This window comes from Heptranchias perlo, chromosome 10 (genome assembly GCF_035084215.1).
Source record: "Heptranchias perlo isolate sHepPer1 chromosome 10, sHepPer1.hap1, whole genome shotgun sequence".
NCBI classification, from domain to species: Eukaryota; Metazoa; Chordata; class Chondrichthyes; order Hexanchiformes; family Hexanchidae; genus Heptranchias; species Heptranchias perlo.
The window spans coordinates 85,787,424-85,807,594 of record NC_090334.1 but is presented as its reverse complement, the minus strand read 5'-3'; the positions used below and the strand labels follow the sequence as shown (position 1 = coordinate 85,807,594).

Below are 20,171 nucleotides of genomic sequence, written 5' to 3'. Positions count from 1 at the left end.
CCTACACCAACATTCTCACTTCCACCAGCATTCATAAAATCTGATGCAAAATACTTATTTATTATCTCCTCCATCCTCCACACTGAGACTCCCTCCTTCAGCTCAGACTGGTCCCACCCTCTCTTTAACTAATCGTTTACTTTTTATATGTTTATAAAAGCCCGTACAATTTTCTTTTATATTATGGATGTGAAATTGGCTAAGTGACAGTAAACAGAGAGTAGTGGTGAACGGTTGTTTTTCGGACTGGAGGGAGGTGTACAGTGGTGTTCCCCAGGGGTCAGTGCTGGGACCACTGCTTTTCTTGATATATATTAATGACTTGGACTTGGGTGTACAGGGCACAATTTCAAAATTTGCAGATGTCATAAAACTTGGAAGTGTAGTGAACAGTGAGGAGGATAGTGATAGACTTCAAGAGGATATAGACAGGCTGGTGGAATGGGCGGACACGTGGCAGATGAAATTTAATGCAGAGAAGTGCGAAGTGATACATTTTGGTCGGAAGAACGAGGAGAGGCAATATAAACAAGAGAGTACAATTCTAAAAGGGGTACAGGAACAGAGAGATCTGGGGGTATATGTACATAAATCGTTGAAGGTGGCAGGGCAGGTTGAGAAAGTGGTTAAAAAAGCATACGGGATCCTGGGCTTTATAAATAGAGGCACAGAGTACAAAAGCAAGGAAGTCATGATGAACCTTTATAAAACACTGGTTCGGCCACAACTGGAGTATTGTGTCCAGTTCTGGGCACCGCACTTTAGGAAAGATGTGAAGGCCTTAGAGAGGGTGCAGAAGAGATTTACTAGAATGATTCCAGGGATGAGGGACTTTAGTTACGTGGATAGACTGGAGAAGCTGGGGTTGTTCTCCTTGGAACAGAGACGGTTGAGAGGAGATTTGATCGAGGTATTCAAAATCATGAAGGGTCTAGACAGAGTAGATAGAGAGAAACTGTTCCCATTGGTGGAAGGGTCAAACACCAGAGGACATAGATTTAAGGTGATTGGCAAAAGAACCAAAGGTGACATGAGGAAAAACCTTTTTACACAGCGAGTGGTTAGGATCTGGAATGCACGGCCCGAGGGGGTGGTGGAGGCAGATTCAATCATGGCCTTCAAAAGGGAACTGGATAAGTACTTGAAAGGAAAAAATGTGCAGGGCTACGGGGATAGGGTGGGGGAGTGGGACTAGCTGGATTGCTCTTGCATAGAGCCGACATGGACTCGATGGGCCGAATGGCCACCTCCTGTCTGCAACCTTTCTATGATTCTATCGTCTGCTAGTCTTTTTTCCTATTCCCTTCCAATCTCCCTTTTCACACTCCCACTACACTTCTATATTTCTCATGATTTTCTTTAGTATTGTTAGCCCTAACTTTTACGTTAGTTAGCTTTCATTTCTCTATTTGTCCATTAAAATCTACTCTTTGATTCACACCCTTTTTACCTTAAAGGAACATATTTAGTTTGTTCACTCTCCATCACATATTTAAGATTTCTCACTGCTGACCTGACGACCTGCTTGCTACCTTTTCTGCCCAGTTACTTTAAGCCAAAACCCTTATCTTTGACTCTTTTTTTATTCGTGTTCTCACAGTGAATCTAACAATGTTGTGATCACTATTTCCCATTTGTTCTCCGACTCGCACATCAGTTATTTGCCCCACTTCATTTCCCAGAATTAAATCAAGCAAAGCTTCTTTCCTTGATGAGCTAGAGACATCGGAAGCAGCCCGGATACACTATTAAAAACCATTCCCCGGTTATTATGTGCATTACCTTTATTATGGTCTACCTTGGGATCGTTCAAATCACCCAGTATTATTGCCCTGTTGTTCTGACGTCATCTCTCTGGACTGTCTGCTGGTCTCTCCCTGTATCTCGTCGCCACCGAACCACACACTGAAAATTGTACCATTTCCCTTCCTATTTCTCACCTCGACCCAGAAGGATTCTCTTTTAAAACAACTCCCCATCACATCCACACCTCATGGAGCTGTAATAGAAGCAGTGTTTACTGACAGCATCCTGTCAGCACACTCCTCTTTCTCTTCCTCCCTCAAAAGGTTTTAACCAGGAATATTAAGTTCCCAGTTAAACTTAAGTTACTGTCTCCGTTATAGTGACTGTATCGTTCCCGTCCACAGTTATTAATGCTTCGAATTCTCAAATCTTGTTTTGAATGTTTTTTACATTCACATACACTCCACTCAACCCTGACTCCACATTTTTGGAATGGTAACCCACATTCTTTTTCCGGTTTTCTCATTTAATTTATTGCTGCCCTTTGCCCCTCTTCAACCGTGATTTTATCTCTCACTCCCTCACAGCCTCTTTCTTTCCCTGTCTTCGAGAATTAAATAGAATCTACAGCTCAGAAACAGGCCATTTGGCCCAACTATTCTGTGGCAATGTTTAACTCGACACTCGCCTTCTCCCACCCTCCCCCGTATCCCTCTATTCCCACCCTGCCCCCTTGTGCTCCAGAACTAGCTGCGCCTCTAGCCAAGCTGTTCCAGTACAGCTACAACACTGGCATCTACCCGACAATGTAGAAAATTGCCCAGGTGTGTCCTATCCACAAAAAGCAGGACAAATCCAATCCGGCCAATTACCGCCCCATCAGTCTACTCTCAATCATCAGCAAAGTGATGGAAGGTGTCGTCGACAGTGCTATCAAGCGGCACTTACTCACCTATAACCTGCTCACCGATGCTTAGTTTGGGTTCCGCCAGGACCACTCGGCTCCAGACCTCATTACAGCCTTGGTCCAAACATGGACAAAAGAGCTGAATTCCAGAGGTGAGGTGAGAGTGACTGCCCTTGACATCAAGGCAGCATTTGACCGAGTGTGGCACCAAGGAGCCCTAGTAAAATTGAAGTCAATGGGAATCAGGGGGAAAACTCTCCAGTGGCTGGAGTCAGACCTAGCACAAAGGAAGATGGTAGTGGCTTTTGGAGGCCAATCATCTCAGCCCCAGGACATTGCTGCAGGAGTTCCTCAGGGCAGTGTCCTAGGCCCAACCATCTTCAGCTGCTTCATCAATGACCTTCCCTCCATCATAAGGTCAGAAATGGGGATGTTCGCTGATGATTGCACAGTGTTCAGTTCCATTCGCAACCCCTCAAATAATGAAGCAGTCCAAGCCTGCATGCAGCAAGACCTAGACAACATCCAGGCTTGGGCTCATAAGTGGCAAGTAACATTTGCGCCAGATAAGTGCCAGGGAATGACCATCTCCAACAAGAGAGAGTCTAACCACCTCCCCTTGACATTCAACGGCATTACCATCGCCGAATCCCCCACCATCAACATCCTGGGGGTCACCATTGACCAGAAACTTAACTGGACCAGCCATATAAATAATGTGGCTACGAGAGCAGGTCAGAGGCTGGGTATTCTGTGGCGAGTGACTCACCTCCTCACTCCCCAAAGCCTTTCCACCATCTACAAGGCACAAGTCAGGAGTGTGATAGAATGCTCTCCACTTGCCTGGATGAGTGCAGCACCAACAACACTCAAGAAGCTCGACACCATCCAGGACAAAGCAGCCCGCTTGATTGGCACCCCATCCACCACCCTAAACATTCACTCCCTTCACCACCGGCGCACTGTGGCTGCAGTGTGCACCATCCACAGGATGCACTGCAGCAACTCGCCAAGGCTTCTTCGACAGCACCTCCCAAACCCGCGACCTCTACCACCTAGAAGGACAAGAGCAGCAGACACATGGGAACACCACCACCTGCACGTTCCCCTCCAAGTCACACACCATCCCGACTTGGAAATATATCGCCGTTCCTTCATTGTTGCTGGGTCAAAATCCTGGAACTCCCTTCCTAACAACACTGAGGGAGAACCGTCACCACACGGACTGCAGCGGTTCAAGAAGGCGGCTCACCACCACCTTCTCAAGGGCAATTGGGGATGGGCAATAAATGCCGGCCTCGCCAGCGACGCCCACATCCCATGAACGAATAATTTTAAAAAATTAATGATTTGGACTTGAATGTGGGGGGCTTGATCAAGAAGTTTGCAGATGATACAAAAATTAGCCGTGTGGTTGATAGTGAGGAGGAAAGCTGTAGACTGCAGGAAGATATCAATGGACTGGTCAGGTGGGCAGAAAAGTGGCAAATGGAATTCAGTCTGGAGAAGTGTGAGGTAATGCATTTTTTAAATTTTTTATTCGTTCACGGGATGTGGGCGACGCTGGCAAGGCCGGCATTTATTGCCCATCCTTAATTGCCCTTGAGAAGGTGGTGGTGAGCCGCCTTCTTGAACCGCTGCAGTCCGTGTGATGAAGGTTCTCCCACAGTGCTGTTAGGAAGGGAGTTCCAGGATTTTGACCCAGCGACAATGAAGGAACGGCGATATATTTCCAAGTCGGGATGGTGTGTGACTTGGAGGGGAACGTGCAGGTGGTGTTGTTCCCATGCGCCTGCTGCCCTTGTCCTTCTAGGTGGTAGAGGTCGCGGGTTTGGGACGTGCTGTCGAAGAAGCCTTGGCGAGTTGCTGCAGTGCATCCTGTGGATGGTGCACACTGCAGCCACAGTGCGCCGGTGGTGAAGGGAGTGAATGTTTAGGGTGGTGGATGGGGTGCCAATCAAGCGGGCTGCTTTATCTTGGATGGTGTCGAGCTTCTTGAGTGTTGTTGGAGCTGCACTCATCCAGGCAAGTGGAGAGTATTCCATCACACTCCTGACTTGTGCCTTGTAGATGGTGGAAAGGCTTTGGGGAGTCAGGAGGTGAGTCACTCGCCACAGAATACCCAGCCTCTGACCTGCTCTCGTAGCCACAGTATTTATATGGCTGGTCCAGTTAAGTTTCTGGTCAATGGTGACCCCCAGGATGTTGATGGTGGGGGATTCGGCGATGGTAATGCCGTTGAATGTCAAGGGGAGGTGGTTGGACTCTCTCTTGTTGGAGATGGTCATTCCCTGGCACTTATCTGGCGCGAATGTTATTTGCCACTTATGAGCCCAAGCCTGGATGTTGTCCAGGTCTTGCTGCATGCGGGCTCGGACTGCTTCATTATCTGAGGGGTTGCGAATGGAACTGAACACTGTGCAGTCATCAGCGAACATCCCCATTTCTGACCTTATGATGGAGGGAAGGTCATTGATGAAGCAGCTGAAGATGGTTGGGCCTAGGACACTGCCCAACCATTTGGGGAGAGCAAACAAGGCAAGGGAATACACAATAAATGGGAGGATACTGAGAGGTGTAGAGGAAGTGAGGGACCTTGGAGTGCATGTCCACAGATCCCTGAAGCCAGCAGGACAGGTAGATAAGGTGGTGAAGAAGGCATACGGGATACTTTCCTTTATTAGCCGAGGCACAGAATAGAAGAGCAGGGATGTTATGCTGGAACTGTATAAAACACTAGTTAGGCCACAGCTTGAGTACTGTGCACAGTTCTGGTCACCACATTACAGGAAGGATGTGATTGCACTAGAGAGGGTACAGAGGAGATTTACGAGGATGTTGCCAGGACTGGAGAATTTTAGCTATGAGGAAAGATTGGATAGGCTGGGGTTGTTTTCTTTGGAACAGAGGAGGCTGAGGGGTGATTTAATTGAGGTGTATAAAATTATGAGGGGCCCAGATAGAGTGGATAGGGAGGAGCTATTTCCCTCAGCAGAGAGGTCAATAACCAGGGGGCATAGATTTAAAGTGATTGGTAGAAGGATTAGAGGGGAGCTGAGGAGAAATTTTTTCTCCCAGAGGGTGGTGGGGGTCTGGAACTCACTGCCTGAGAGGGTGGTAGAGGCAGAAACCCTCAACTCATTTAAAAAATACCTGGATGTGCACCTGAAGAGCTGTAACCTACAGGGCTACGGACCAAGGGCTGGACAGTGGGATTAATCTGGATAGCTCTTTTTTGCCAGGTGCAGACACGATGGGCCGTAACTTTCTATGATTCTAAATTGGAGTAGTTTGTACGGAGTACAAAACTAGTATAGATTCTCAGTTAAAAGGAAATGTCAGAATTGTGTTGCTCTCTCTTGGTATCAGTGCTGAATTACTGCAGATTCAGTTTGTTTTAATACTTTGTGCTGGCAGCGCAGAGCTGTGTTTTGGTAACAGATTATTCCCCGATCACTCTCAGTACCGCCGTGCTCCCCGATCACTCTCAGTACCGCCCTTCTCCCCGATCACTCTCAGTACTGCCCTTCTCCCCGATCACTCTCAGTACCGCCCTTCTCCCCGATCACTCTCAGTACCACCGTGCTCCCCGATCACTCTCAGTACCGCCCTTCTCCCCGATCACTCTCAGTCCCGCCCTTCTCCCCGATCACTCTCAGTACCGCCGTGCTCCCCGATCACTCTCAGTACCGCCGTGCTCCCCGATCACTCTCAGTACCGCCCTTCTCCCCGATCACTCTCAGTACCGCCCTTCTCCCCGATCACTCTCAGTACCGCCCTTCTCCCCGATCACTCTCAGTACCGCCCTTCTCCCCGATCACTCTCAGTACCGCCGTGCTCCCCGATCACTCTCAGTACCGCCCTTCTCCCCGATCACTCTCAGTACCGCCGTGCTCCCCGATCACTCTCAGTACCGCCCTTCTCCCCGATCACTCTCAGTACCGCCCTTCTCCCCGATCACTCTCAGTACCACCCTTCTCCCCGATCACTCTCAGTACCGCCGTGCTCCCCGATCACTCTCAGTACCGCCCTTCTCCCCGATCACTCTCAGTACCGCCCTTCTCCCCGATCACTCTCAGTACCGCCCTGCTCCCCGATCACTCTCAGTACCGCCCTTCTCCCCGATCACTCTCAGTACCGCCCTGCTCCCCGATCACTCTCAGTACCGCCCTTCTCCCCGATCACTCTCAGTACCGCCCTTCTCCCCGATCACTCTCAGTACCGCCCTTCTCCCCGATCACTCTCAGTACCGCCCTTCTCCCCGATCACTCTCAGTACCGCCGTGCTCCCCGATCACTCTCAGTACCGCCGTGCTCCCCGATCACTCTCAGTACCGCCCTTCTCCCCGATCACTCTCAGTACCGCCCTTCTCCCCGATCACTCTCAGTACTGCCCTTCTCCCCGATCACTCTCAGTACCGCCGTGCTCCCCGATCACTCTCAGTACCGCCGTGCTCCCCGATCACTCTCAGTACCGCCCTTCTCCCCGATCACTCTCAGTACCGCCCTTCTCCCCGATCACTCTCAGTACCGCCCTTCTCCCCGATCACTCTCAGTCCCGCCCTTCTCCCCGATCACTCTCAGTACCGCCCTTCTCCCCGATCACTCTCAGTACCGCCCTTCTCCCCGATCACTCTCAGTACCGCCGTGCTCCCCGATCACTCTCAGTACCGCCCTTCTCCCCGATCACTCTCAGTACCGCCGTGCTCCCCGATCACTCTCAGTACCGCCCTTCTCCCCGATCACTCTCAGTACCGCCGTGCTCCCCGATCACTCTCAGTACCGCCCTTCTCCCCGATCACTCTCAGTACCGCCGTGCTCCCCGATCACTCTCAGTACTGCCGTGCTCCCCGATCACTCTCAGTACCGCCGTGCTCCCCGATCGCTCTGTGTTTGGGCTGGATTACTTCAGGTCACTATTTCTGGTTTGTATTTTTATTTTAATTTTTATTAGGAAGAAGGAGGAACAGAGAGCAGAGACAATGAATGAGAAATGATTTGACAATGTCCCTCTTTGTATTTAACAGCTATAATTAAATCAGATCTCAGGAGACAGAGGGCAAACAAGAATGTGGCCCAGGAAGCTGTGAGTAAAACTCTTCTCCTGGCCTTCATTTATCTGGCATGCTTTGCTTTGCTTTGCTTTGCTTTGCTTTGCTTGGGGAAAATCCTTTCTGTGGAATTCTTCCAGAAGAAACAATGGGATCGATTTTCCGATTGGTTATACCCGATTAACAGGCGGCAATTCATTCTGACAGTTTTCTGCCCAATCCATTTTTCTTTGAGTTTGATGAGTTAACAACTGATGATATTGAAATGAGCTCCCAATATTGACATTTAAACATCCATGGGATTTTGGAACATTGACACCAGTCCAGAGCTCAGTCAACTGCTGGGTGTGCCGTTTATCAAATCATTATTTAAAGGCCCCTCGAGGTAAATTTGTACTTTCTTCCTTTTTTGCTTTTTTGCAGTTTACATTTAGTAAAAGCTGGCGAGGGAACTGTAATTTTCTGGTCTGTCCACGAGGTTTCCCCAGTGCAAATCTACCCTTTACTTGTGCTTTTTTTGGAAGAAAAGAATGAAGGGACGGCAGACAAGTCCGGTTCAGGCTGCACTGCTGGCAGACTGTGCCCACCTGCTACCCACATTCACTGCCAGAGGCACGTCTCCCTGTCGGTACCTCCCTGGTCCTACCTGCACAGGCTCTGAGTCAGCACACTGGTAGTTGCAGAGCTGTGCCATCTGCTGTAAGGACACCCTGCAGCTAACATGCACCGTGGAACTGGCAGTACCAGTTATTGTGGTCAGCTGTGCCCTTGAATCCTTCTCTTCACCACCTTTCAGGCAATGTTTCCTATGGAGAGGGTGCCCTGTCATGGAGCAGGGTTACCAACCTCACTCCCACCTCATTCTCTGCACCACCTCCCATCGCCAACCATCAAACTAGTAATTAGAGTGTCGTCATGCCCCCAGATTCTGTTCACTGTCTTCACGTACATGTGCTGGCCACTGAGGGTTTCTGTTACCCAAATGACCTTTGTAAAGATCAAAATATCCGTTTTATAATATTAACATCCATTGTAAAGATTAACAACACTACCTGTGAAATCTCCCATCATCCATTCTCAGCAGCTCTTTAAGTGTTAATACCCAATTGTAAACAATTTTACAACACCAAGTTATAGTCCAGCAATTTTATTTTAAATTCACAAGCTTTCGGAGGCTTCCTCCTTCCTCAGGTAAATGTCATGTTAATACCCAATCAGAGGTTTGATTGGCTAATCCTGCCCAGTATCTCTTGTCTACAGAAAAAACACAGTTGATGTGATTTGCAATTATTGTGTTCCACGAGACCACGGGGAGGTCAGGTTAAAGATTAAATTGCTTGAAGGTTTCCTGGTGGGTGAAGAGGAGCGAGAGTGCCTCCCCTGCCCCCAGGCTCTCTCCCCCCACCCCCCGGACCTCTTAACTTATGCCAGGACCTGTTCCCTCAGTTCCCCGACAGTGGCCTTCTGCCGCCTGAAATCCCACTCTCACCCATCTGCCAGGTAACGATTCCCACAGGGCTCGACCTCAAAGTGCCTGGACCCCAAACCAGTGACATCAAGGGTGCCTCCTGCCCCCCCTCCCCATTAATCCCCAAACCAGTGACATCAAGGGCGCCTCCTGCCCCCCCTCCCCATTAATCCCCAAACCAGTGACATCAAGGGCGCCTCCTGCCCCCCCTCCCCATTAATCCCCAAACCAGTGACATCAAGGGTGCCTCCTGCCCCCCCTCCCCATTAATCCCCAAACCAGTGACATCAAGGGCGCCTCCTGCCCCCCCCATTAATCCCCAAACCAGTGACATCAAGGGTGCCTCCTGCCCCCCCTCCCCATTAATCCCCAAACCAGTGACATCAAGGGCGCCTCCTGCCCCCCCCATTAATCCCCAAACCAGTGACATCAAGGGCGCCTCCTGCCCCCCCCATTAATCCCCAAACCAGTGACATCAAGGGTGCCTCCTGCCCCCCCCATTAATCCGACTCCTGCCCCCCCCATTAATCCCCAAACCAGTGACATCAAGGGCGCCTCCTGCCCCCCCTCCCCATTAATCCCCAAACCAGTGACATCAAGGGTGCCTCCTGCCCCCCCTCCCCATTAATCCCCAAACCAGTGACATCAAGGGCGCCTCCTGCCCCCCCTCCCCATTAATCCCCAAACCAGTGACATCAAGGGCGCCTCCTGCCCCCCCCATTAATCCGACTCCTGCCCCCCCCATTAATCCCCAAACCAGTGACATCAAGGGCGCCTCCTGCCCCCCACCCCCCCATTAATCCCCAAACCAGTGACATCAAGGGCGCCTCCTGCCCCCCCCCATTAATCCGACTCCTGCCCCCCCCATTAATCCGACTCCTGTCCCCCCCATTAATCCGACTCCTGTCCCCCCCATTAATCCGACTCCTGTCCCCCCCATTAATCCGACTCCTGTCCCCCCCATTAATCCGACTCCTGCCCCCCCCCATTAATCCGACTCCTGCCCCCCCCCATTAATCCGACTCCTGCCCCCCCCCCATTAATCCGACTCCTGCCCCCCCCCCATTAATCCGACTCCTGCCCCCCCCCCCCCATTAATCCGACTCCTGCCCCCCCCCCCATTAATCCGACTCCTGCCCCCCCATTAATCCGACTCCTGCCCCCCCCCCATTAATCCGACTCCTGCCCCCCCCCATTAATCCGACTCCTGCCCACCCCTTCCATTAATCCGACTCCTGCCCCCCCCCCCCCATTAATCCGACTCCTGCCCCCCCCCCATTAATCCGACTCCTGCCCCCCCCCATTAATCCGACTCCTGCCCCCCCCTCCCATTAATCCGACTCCTGCCCCCCCTTCCATTAATCCGACTCCTGCCCCCCCCATTAATCCGACTCCTGCCCCCCCCCCCATTAATCCGACTCCTGCCCCCCCCCATTAATCCGACTCCTGCCCCCCCCCCATTAATCCGACTCCTGCCCCCCCCCCCATTAATCCGACTCCTGCCCCCCCCCATTAATCCGACTCCTGCCCCCCCCCCCCCCATTAATCCGACTCCTGCCCCCCCCCCATTAATCCGACTCCTGCCCCCCCCCCCATTAATCCGACTCCTGCCCCCCCCCCCATTAATCCGACTCCTGCCCCCCCCCCATTAATCCGACTCCTGCCCCCCCCCCCCATTAATCCGACTCCTGCCCCCCCCCCATTAATCCGACTCCTGCCCCCCCCCCCCCATTAATCCGACTCCTGCCCCCCCCCATTAATCCGACTCCTGCCCCCCCCCCCATTAATCCGACTCCTGCCCCCCCCCCATTAATCCGACTCCTGCCCCCCCCCCCCCCATTAATCCGACTCCTGCCCCCCCCATTAATCCGACTCCTGCCCCAGTTTAAATTAGCCCTTGGGCAATTCACATCTCTTCATACAGAAAATCTGCATGTGGCTGATTTGAAAAAGTCCCATTTCTATAGGACTGACTGACGGACAGATTTTCGTATCCAACATGTTCTTACTGAGAGTTTGTTGATTCTCAGGTCCTTGAAAGATGATCATATTAACTGCTGGACAGCCCATCAAAAGGTGCTGCTCAGGAATGTCCTGGTGCTGGGCAGCCTTCAGCAGAAGGGGTTCCCTTTTAGATGAGATTTCCCACTTTCTGGATGTACCCACCTGAAATTAATTTTTTTTTTATTCGTTCATGGGATGTGGGTGTCGCTGGCGAGGCCGGCATTTATTGCCCATCCCTAATTGCCCTTGAGAAGGTGGTGGTGAGCCGCCTCCTTGAACCGCTGCAGTCCGTGTGGTGACGGTTCTCCCACAGTGCTGTTAGGAAGGGAGTTCCAGGATTTTGACCCAGCGACGATGAAGGAACGGCGATATATTTCCAAGTCGGGATGGTGTGTGACTTGGAGGGGAACGTGCAGGTGGTGGTGTTCCCATGTGCCTGCTGCTCTTGTCCTTCTAGGTGGTAGAGGTCGTGGGTTTGGGAGTTGCTGCAGTGCATCCTGTGGATGGTACACACTGCAGCCACAGTGCACCGGTGGTGAAGGGAGTGAATGTTTAGGGTGGTGGATGGGGTGCCAATCAAGCGGGCTGCTTTGTCCTGGATGGTGTCGAGCTTCTTGAGTGTTGTTGGAGCTGCACTCATCCAAGCAAGTGGAGAGTATTCCATCACACTCCTGACTTGTGCCTTGTAGATGGTGGAAAGGCTTTGGGGAGTCAGGAGGTGAGTCACTCGCCGCAGAATACCCAGCCTGTGACCTGTTGTAGCCACAGTATTTATGTGGCTGGTCCAGTTAAGTTTCTGGTCAATGGTGACCCCCAGGATGTTGATGGTGGGGGTTTCGGCGATGGTAATGCCGTTGAATGTCAAGGGGAGGTGGTTAGACTCTCTCTTGTTGGAGATGGTCATTGCCTGGCACTTATCTGGCGCGAATGTTGCCACTTCTGAGCCCAAGCCTGGATGTTGTCCAGGTCTTGCTGCATGCAGGCTCGGACTGCTTCATTATTTGAGGGGTTGCGAATGGAACTGAACACTGTGCAATCATCAACGAACATCCCCATTTCTGACCTTATGATGGAGGGAAGGTCATTGATGAAGCAGCTGAAGATGGTTGGGCCTAGGACACTGCCCTGGGGAACTCCTGCAGCAATGTCCTGGGGCTGAGATGATTGGCCTCCAACAACCACTACCATCTTCCTTTGCGCTAGGTATGAAATCCTGACCAGTGCTGGCTTTCTTGGGTAAAAGTCATCAAATATTTCATTTCACTTAGCCAGTGTTTGATCTCAACAGAAGTTTTCAGAAGCCAGAAGCACCATCACTTATCCTTTCATCAGCTCCTTCAATAAGGCTTCTGTTGTGTGACTAATGACCCTAAGGACTGAGTCTTGGAGTTGAATGGACCCTTCCCAGTCACCATAGAGTCATAGAGTTATACAGCACGGATAGAGGCCCTTCGGCCCATCGTGTCCGCGCCGGCCATCAGCCCAGTCGACTCTAATCCCATATTCCAGCATTTGGTCCGTAGCCTTGTATGCTATGGCATTTCAAGTGCTCATCCAAATGCTTCTTGAATGTTGTGAGGGTTCCTGCCTCCACAACCCTCTCAGGCAGTGAGTTCCAGACTCCAACCACCCTCTGGGTGAAAAAGTTCTTTCTCAAATCCCCTCTAAACCTCCCGCCTTTTACCTTGAATCTATGTCCCCTTGTTATAGAACCCTCAACGAAGGGAAAAAGCTCCTTAGTATCCATCCTATCTGTGCCCCTCATAATTTTGTACACCTCAATCATGTCCCCCCTCAGCCTCCTCTGCTCCAAGGAAAACAAACCCAATCTTCCCAGTCTCTCTTCATAGCTGAAGCGCTCCAGCCCTGGTAACATCCTGGTGAATCTCCTCTGCACCCTCTCCAAAGCGATCACATCCTTCCTGTAGTGTGGCGACCAGAACTGCACACAGTACTCCAGCTGTGGCCTAACCAGTGTTTTATACAGCTCCATCATAACCTCCTTGCTCTTATATTCTATGCCTCGGCTAATAAAGGCAAGTATCCCATATGCCTTCTTTACCACCTTATCTACCTGTTCCGCCGCCTTCAGGGATCTGTGAACTTGCACACCAAGATCCCTCTGACCCTCTGTCTTGCCTAGGGTCCTCCCATTCATTGTGTATTCCCTTGCCTTGTTAGTCCCTCCAAAGTGCATCACCTCGCACTTTTCCGGGTTAAATTCCATTTGCCACTGTTCCGCCCATCTGACCAACCCATCTATATCGTCCTGCAGACTGAGGCTATCCTCCTCGCTATTTACCACCCTACCAATTTTTGTAGCATCAGCGAACTTACTGATCATACCTTTTACATTCATATCCAAGTCATTAATGTAGACCACAAACAGCAAGGGACCCAGCACCGATCCCTGTGGTACCCCACTGGCCACAGGCTTCCAGTCACAAAAACAACCTTCGACCATCACCCTCTGCCTTCTGCCACTAAGCCAGTTTTGTATCCAAAGTGCCAAGGCACCCTGGATTCCATGGGCTCGTACCTTCTTGACCAGTCTCCTGTGGGGGACTTTATCGAAGGCCTTACTGAAATCCATGTATACCACATCCACTGCGTTACCCTCATCCACACGCCTAGTCACCCCCTCAAAAAATTCAATCAAATTAGTCAGACATGATCTTCCCTTGACAAAGCCATGTTGACTATCCCTGATTAATCCTTGCTTCTCCAAGTGGAGACTAATTTTGTCCTTCAGAATTTTTTCCAATAATTTTCCTACCACTGATGTTAGGCTCACTGGCCTGTAGTTCCCCATGTTGTTAATTATTTAATGATTTAATTCTCTCCATTCCACTCACAATGTCCCCCAACGATTCTACACAAAACCTTCCTTCAAAATGTGGGAACTGACCCCATCACCCACAGCAGATGCCCCAGTCAGGCTGCTATGGAATAGTTTGTGCTCGCTCACATTGTGCGCTGTTTTGGGAAGAGTTTTTAACAGAACTTTAAATGTGTTTGTCAGTAAATGTTTTTGTTTGTTTCTCCTGGGTCAGCAAACTAATTTCTGTGTGGAGTGATCAGCACTGTGTGTGTGGGGTGATCAGCACTGTGTGTGTGGAGTGATCAGCACTGTGTGGGGAGTGATCAGCACTGTGTGTGTGGAGTGATCAGCACTGTGTGTGTGGGGTGATCAGCACTGTGTGTGTGGGGTGATCAGCACTGTGCGTGTGGAGTGATCAGCACTGTGTGTGTGGGGTGATCAGCACTGTGTGTGTGTGGGGTGATCAGCACTGTGTGTGTGGAGTGATCAGCACTGTGTGTGTGGAGTGATCAGCACTGTGTGTGTGGGGTGATCAGCACTGTGTGTGTGGGGTGATCAGCACTGTGTGTGTGGAGTGATCAGCACTGTGTGTGTGGAGTGATCAGCACTGTGTGTGTGGAGTGATCAGCACTGTGTGTGTGGGGTGATCAGCACTGTGTGTGTGGGGTGATCAGCACTGTGTGTGTGGGGTGATCAGCACTGTGTGTGTGGAGTGATCAGCACTGTGTGTGTGGGGTGATCAGCACTGTGTGTGTGGGGTGATCAGCACTGTGTGTGTGGGGTGATCAGCACTGTGTGTGTGTGGGGTGATCAGCACTGTGTGTGTGGAGTGATCAGCACTGTGTGTGTGGAGTGATCAGCACTGTGTGTGTGGAGTGATCAGCACTGTGTGTGTGGAGTGATCAGCACTGTGTGTGTGGAGTGATCAGCACTGTGTGTGTGGAGTGATCAGCACTGTGTGTGTGGGGTGATCAGCACTGTGTGTGTGGGGTGATCAGCACTGTGTGTGTGTGGAGTGATCAGCACTGTGCGTGTGGAGTGATCAGCACTGTGCGTGTGGGGTGATCAGCACTGTGCGTGTGGAGTGATCAGCACTGTGCGTGTGTGGAGTGATCAGCACTGTGTGTGTGGAGTGATCAGCACTGTGTGGGGAGTGATCAGCACTGTGTGTGTGGGGTGATCAGCACTGTGTGTGTGGAGTGATCAGCACTGTGCGTGTGGAGTGATCAGCACTGTGCGTGTGGGGTGATCAGCACTGTGCGTGTGGGGTGATCAGCACTGTGTGTGTGTGGTGATCAGCACTGTGTGTGTGGGGTGATCAGCACTGTGTGTGTGTGGTGATCAGCACTGTGTGTGTGGAGTGATCAGCACTGTGTGTGTGGAGTGATCAGCACTGTGTGTGTGGAGTGATCAGCACTGTGTGTGTGGGGTGATCAGCACTGTGTGTGTGGAGTGATCGGCACTGTGTGTGTGGAGTGATCGGCACTGTGTGTGTGGAGTGATCAGCACTGTGTGTGTGTGGTGATCAGCACTGTGTGTGTGGGGTGATCAGCACTGTGTGTGTGGAGTGATCAGCACTGTGTGTGTGGAGTGATCAGCACTGTGTGTGTGGGGTGATCAGCACTGTGCGTGTGGGGTGATCAGCACTGTGCGTGTGGGGTGATCAGCACTGTGCGTGTGGGGTGATCAGCACTGTGTGTGTGGGGAGTGATCAGCACTGTGTGTGTGGGGTGATCAGCACTGTGTGTGGGGTGAGCAGCACTGTGTGTGGAGTGATCAGCACTGTGTGTGTGGAGTGATCAGCACTGTGTGTGTGTGGGGTGATCGGCACTGTGTGTGTGTGGGGTGATCGGCACTGTGTGTGTGGAGTGATCAGCACTGTGTGTGTGTGGGGTGATCGGCACTGTGTGTGTGGAGTGATCAGCACTGTGTGGGGAGTGATCGGCACTGTGTGTGTGGAGTGATCAGCACTGTGTGTGTGGAGTGATCAGCACTGTGTGTGTGTGGAGTGATCAGCACTGTGTGTGTGTGGAGTGATCAGCACTGTGTGTGTGGGGAGTGATCAGCACTGTGTGTGTGTGGTGATCAGCACTGTGTGTGTGGGGTGATCGGCACTGTGTGTGTGGAGTGATCGGCACTGTGTGTGTGGAGTGATCAGCACTGTGTGTGTGTGGTGATCAGCACTGTGTGTGTGGAGTGATCAGCACTGTGTGTGTGGAGTGATCAGCACTGTGTGTGTGAAGTGATCAGCACTGTGTGTGGAGTGATCGGCACTGTGTGTGTGGAGTGATCAGCACTGTGTGTGTGGAGTGATCAGCACTGTGTGTGGAGTGATCGGCACTGTGTGTGTGGGGTGATCAGCACTGTGTGTGTGGAGTGATCAGCACTGTGTGTGGAGTGATCAGCACTGTGCGTGTGGGGAGTGATCAGCACTGTGTGTGTGGGGAGTGATCAGCACTGTGTGTGTGGAGTGATCAGCACTGTGCGTGTGGAGTGATCAGCACTGTGTGTGTGGAGTGATCAGCACTGTGTGTGTGGAGTGATCAGCACTGTGTGTGTGGAGTGATCAGCACTGTGTGTGTGGGGAGTGATCAGCACTGTGTGTGTGGGGTGATCAGCACTGTGTGTGTGGGGAGTGATCAGCACTGTGTGTGTGGGGAGTGATCCGCACTGTGTGTGTGGGGTGATCAGCACTGTGTGTGTGGAGTGATCAGCACTGTGTGTGTGGAGTGATCAGCACTGTGTGTGTGGGGTGATCAGCACTGTGTGTGTGGGGAGTGATCAGCACTGTGTGTGTGGGGTGATCAGCACTGTGTGTGTGGAGTGATCAGCACTGTGTGTGGGGTGATCAGCACTGTGTGTGTGGAGTGATCAGCACTGTGTGTGTGGAGTGATCAGCACTGTGTGTGTGGGGTGATCAGCACTGTGTGTGTGGAGTGATCAGCACTGTGTGTGGAGTGATCAGCACTGTGTGTGTGGAGTGATCAGCACTGTGTGTGTGGGGTGATCAGCACTGTGCGTGTGGAGTGATCAGCACTGTGTGTGGAGTGATCAGCACTGTGTGTGTGGAGTGATCAGCACTGTGTGTGTGGGGTGATCAGCACTGTGCGTGTGGGGAGTGATCAGCACTGTGTGTGTGGGGAGTGATCAGCACTGTGCGTGTGGAGTGATCAGCACTGTGCGTGTGGAGTGATCAGCACTGTGTGTGTGGGGAGTGATCAGCACTGTGCGTGTGGAGTGATCAGCACTGTGCGTGTGGAGTGATCAGCACTGTGTGTGGAGTGATCAGCACTGTGTGTGTGGAGTGATCAGCACTGTGTGTGTGGAGTGATCAGCACTGTGTGTGTGGAGTGATCAGCACTGTGTGTGTGGGGAGTGATCAGCACTGTGTGTGTGGGGTGATCAGCACTGTGTGTGTGGGGAGTGATCAGCACTGTGTGTGTGGGGAGTGATCAGCACTGTGTGTGTGGGGTGATCAGCACTGTGTGTGTGGGGTGATCAGCACTGTGTGTGGAGTGATCAGCACTGTGTGTGTGGAGTGATCAGCACTGTGTGTGTGTTGGGTGATCGGCACTGTGTGTGTGTGGGGTGATCGGCACTGTGTGTGTGGAGTGATCAGCACTGTGTGTGTGTGGGGTGATCGGCACTGTGTGTGTGGAGTGATCAGCACTGTGTGTGTGGAGTGATCAGCACTGTGTGTGTGTTGGGTGATCGGCACTGTGTGTGTGTGGGGTGATCGGCACTGTGTGTGTGGAGTGATCAGCACTGTGTGTGTGTGGGGTGATCGGCACTGTGTGTGTGGAGTGATCAGCACTGTGTGTGTGGAGTGATCAGCACTGTGTGTGTGTGGGGTGATCAGCACTGTGTGTGTGGAGTGATCAGCACTGTGTGTGTGGAGTGATCAGCACTGTGTGTGTGTGTGGTGATCGGCACTGTGTGTGTGGAGTGATCAGCACTGTGTGTGTGTGGAGTGATCGGCACTGTGTGTGTGTGGAGTGATCAGCACTGTGTGTGTGGAGTGATCAGCACTGTGTGTGTGGAGTGATCAGCACTGTGTGTGTGGAGTGATCGGCACTGTGTGTGTGGAGTGATCAGCACTGTGTGTGTGGAGTGATCGGCACTGTGTGTGTGGAGTGATCGGCACTGTGTGTGTGGAGTGATCGGCACTGTGTGTGTGGAGTGATCGGCACTGTGTGTGTGTGGAGTGATCGGCACTGTGTGTGTGGAGTGATCGGCACTGTGTGTGTGGCGTGATCGGCACTGTGTGTGTGGAGTGATCGGCACTGTGTGTGTGTGGGGAGTGATCAGCACTGTGTGTGTGGAGTGATCAGCACTGTGTGTGTGGAGTGACCAGCACTGTGTGTGTGGAGTGATCGGCACTGTGTGTGTGTGGAGTGATCGGCACTGTGTGTGTGGGGTGATCGGCACTGTGTGTGTGGAGTGATCGGCACTGTGCGTGTGGGGTGATCGGCACTGTGCGTGTGGGGTGATCGGCACTGTGCGTGTGGCGTGATCGGCACTGTGCGTGTGGCGTGATCGGCACTGTGCGTGTGGAGTGATCGGCACTGTGTGTGTGGGGTGATCGGCACTGTGTGTGTGGCGTGATCGGCACTGTGTGTGTGGAGTGATCGGCACTGTGTGTGTGGAGTGATCGGCACTGTGCGTGTGGAGTGATCGGCACTGTGCGTGTGGAGTGATCGGCACTGTGCGTGTGGAGTGATCGGCACTGTGCGTGTGGAGTGATCGGCACTGTGCGTGTGGAGTGATCGGCACTGTGTGTGTGGGGTGATCGGCACTGTGTGTGTGGAGTGATCAGCACTGTGTGTGTGGAGTGATCAGCACTGTGTGTGTGGAGTGATCGGCACTGTGGGTGATCAGCACTGTGTGTGGGGAGTGATCGGCACTGTGTGTGTGTGGAGTGATCAGCACTGTGCGTGTGGAGTGATCAGCACTGTGTGTGTGGAGTGATCGGCACTGTGGGTGATCAGCACTGTGCGTGTGGAGTGATCGGCACTGTGCGTGTGGAGTGATCGGCACTGTGCGTGTGGAGTGATCGGCACTGTGCGTGTGGAGTGATCGGCACTGTGCGTGTGGGGTGATCGGCACTGTGCGTGTGGGGTGATCGGCACTGTGCGTGTGGAGTGATCGGCACTGTGCGTGTGGGGAGTGATCGGCACTGTGCGTGTGGAGTGATCGGCACTGTGCGTGTGGAGTGATCGGCACTGTGCGTGTGGAGTGATCGGCACTGTGCGTGTGGAGTGATCGGCACTGTGCGTGTGGAGTGATCGGCACTGTGCGTGTGGAGTGATCGGCACTGTGCGTGTGGAGTGATCGGCACTGTGCGTGTGGAGTGATCGGCACTGTGCGTGTGGAGTGATCGGCACTGTGCGTGTGGAGTGATCGGCACTGTGGGTGATCAGCACTGTGCGTGTGGAGTGATCAGCACTGTGCGTGTGGAGTGATCAGCACTGTGTGTGTGGAGTGATCCGCACTGTGTGTGTGGAGTGATCCGCACTGTGTGTGTGGGGTGATCGGCACTGTGCGTGTGGAGTGATCGGCACTGTGCGTGTGGGGAGTGATCGGCACTGTGCGTGTGGAGTGATCGGCACTGTGCGTGTGGAGTGATCGGCACTGTGTGTGTGGAGTGATCGGCACTGTGTGTGTGGAGTGATCGGCACTGTGTGTGTGGGGTGATCGGCACTGTGTGTGTGGCGTGATCGGCACTGTGTGTGTGGAGTGATCAGCACTGTGTGTGTGGAGTGATCGGCACTGTGCGTGTGGAGTGATCGGCACTGTGCGTCATCAGCACTGTGCGTGTGGAGTGATCGGCACTGTGTGTGTGGGGTGATCAGCACTGTGTGTGTGGAGTGATCAGCACTGTGTGTGTGGAGTGATCGGCACTGTGGGTGATCAGCACTGTGTGTGGGGAGTGATCGGCACTGTGTGTGTGTGGAGTGATCAGCACTGTGCGTGTGGAGTGATCAGCACTGTGGGTGATCAGCACTGTGTGTGTGGGGTGATCGGCACTGTGTGTGTGGGGTGATCGGCACTGTGTGTGTGTGGAGTGATCAGCACTGTGTGTGTGGAGTGATCAGCACTGTGGGTGATCAGCACTGTGTGTGTGGGGTGATCGGCACTGTGTGTGTGGGGTGATCGGCACTGTGTGTGTGGAGTG

At 52.4% G+C, this 20,171-nt stretch overlaps 1 protein-coding gene across 1 annotated transcript in view; it reads left to right on the top strand.

Moving 5' to 3' along the window:
- Positions 1-20,171, top strand: part of LOC137326807 (heme transporter FLVCR2-like) — a 172,940-nt gene that overhangs the window by 126,729 nt on the left and 26,040 nt on the right. Inside the window, exon 9 of the mRNA XM_067992201.1 lies at positions 7,680-7,738. Coding sequence (XP_067848302.1) covers positions 7,680-7,738 — 59 coding nt within the window. The remainder of the gene's footprint in view (positions 1-7,679; positions 7,739-20,171) is intronic.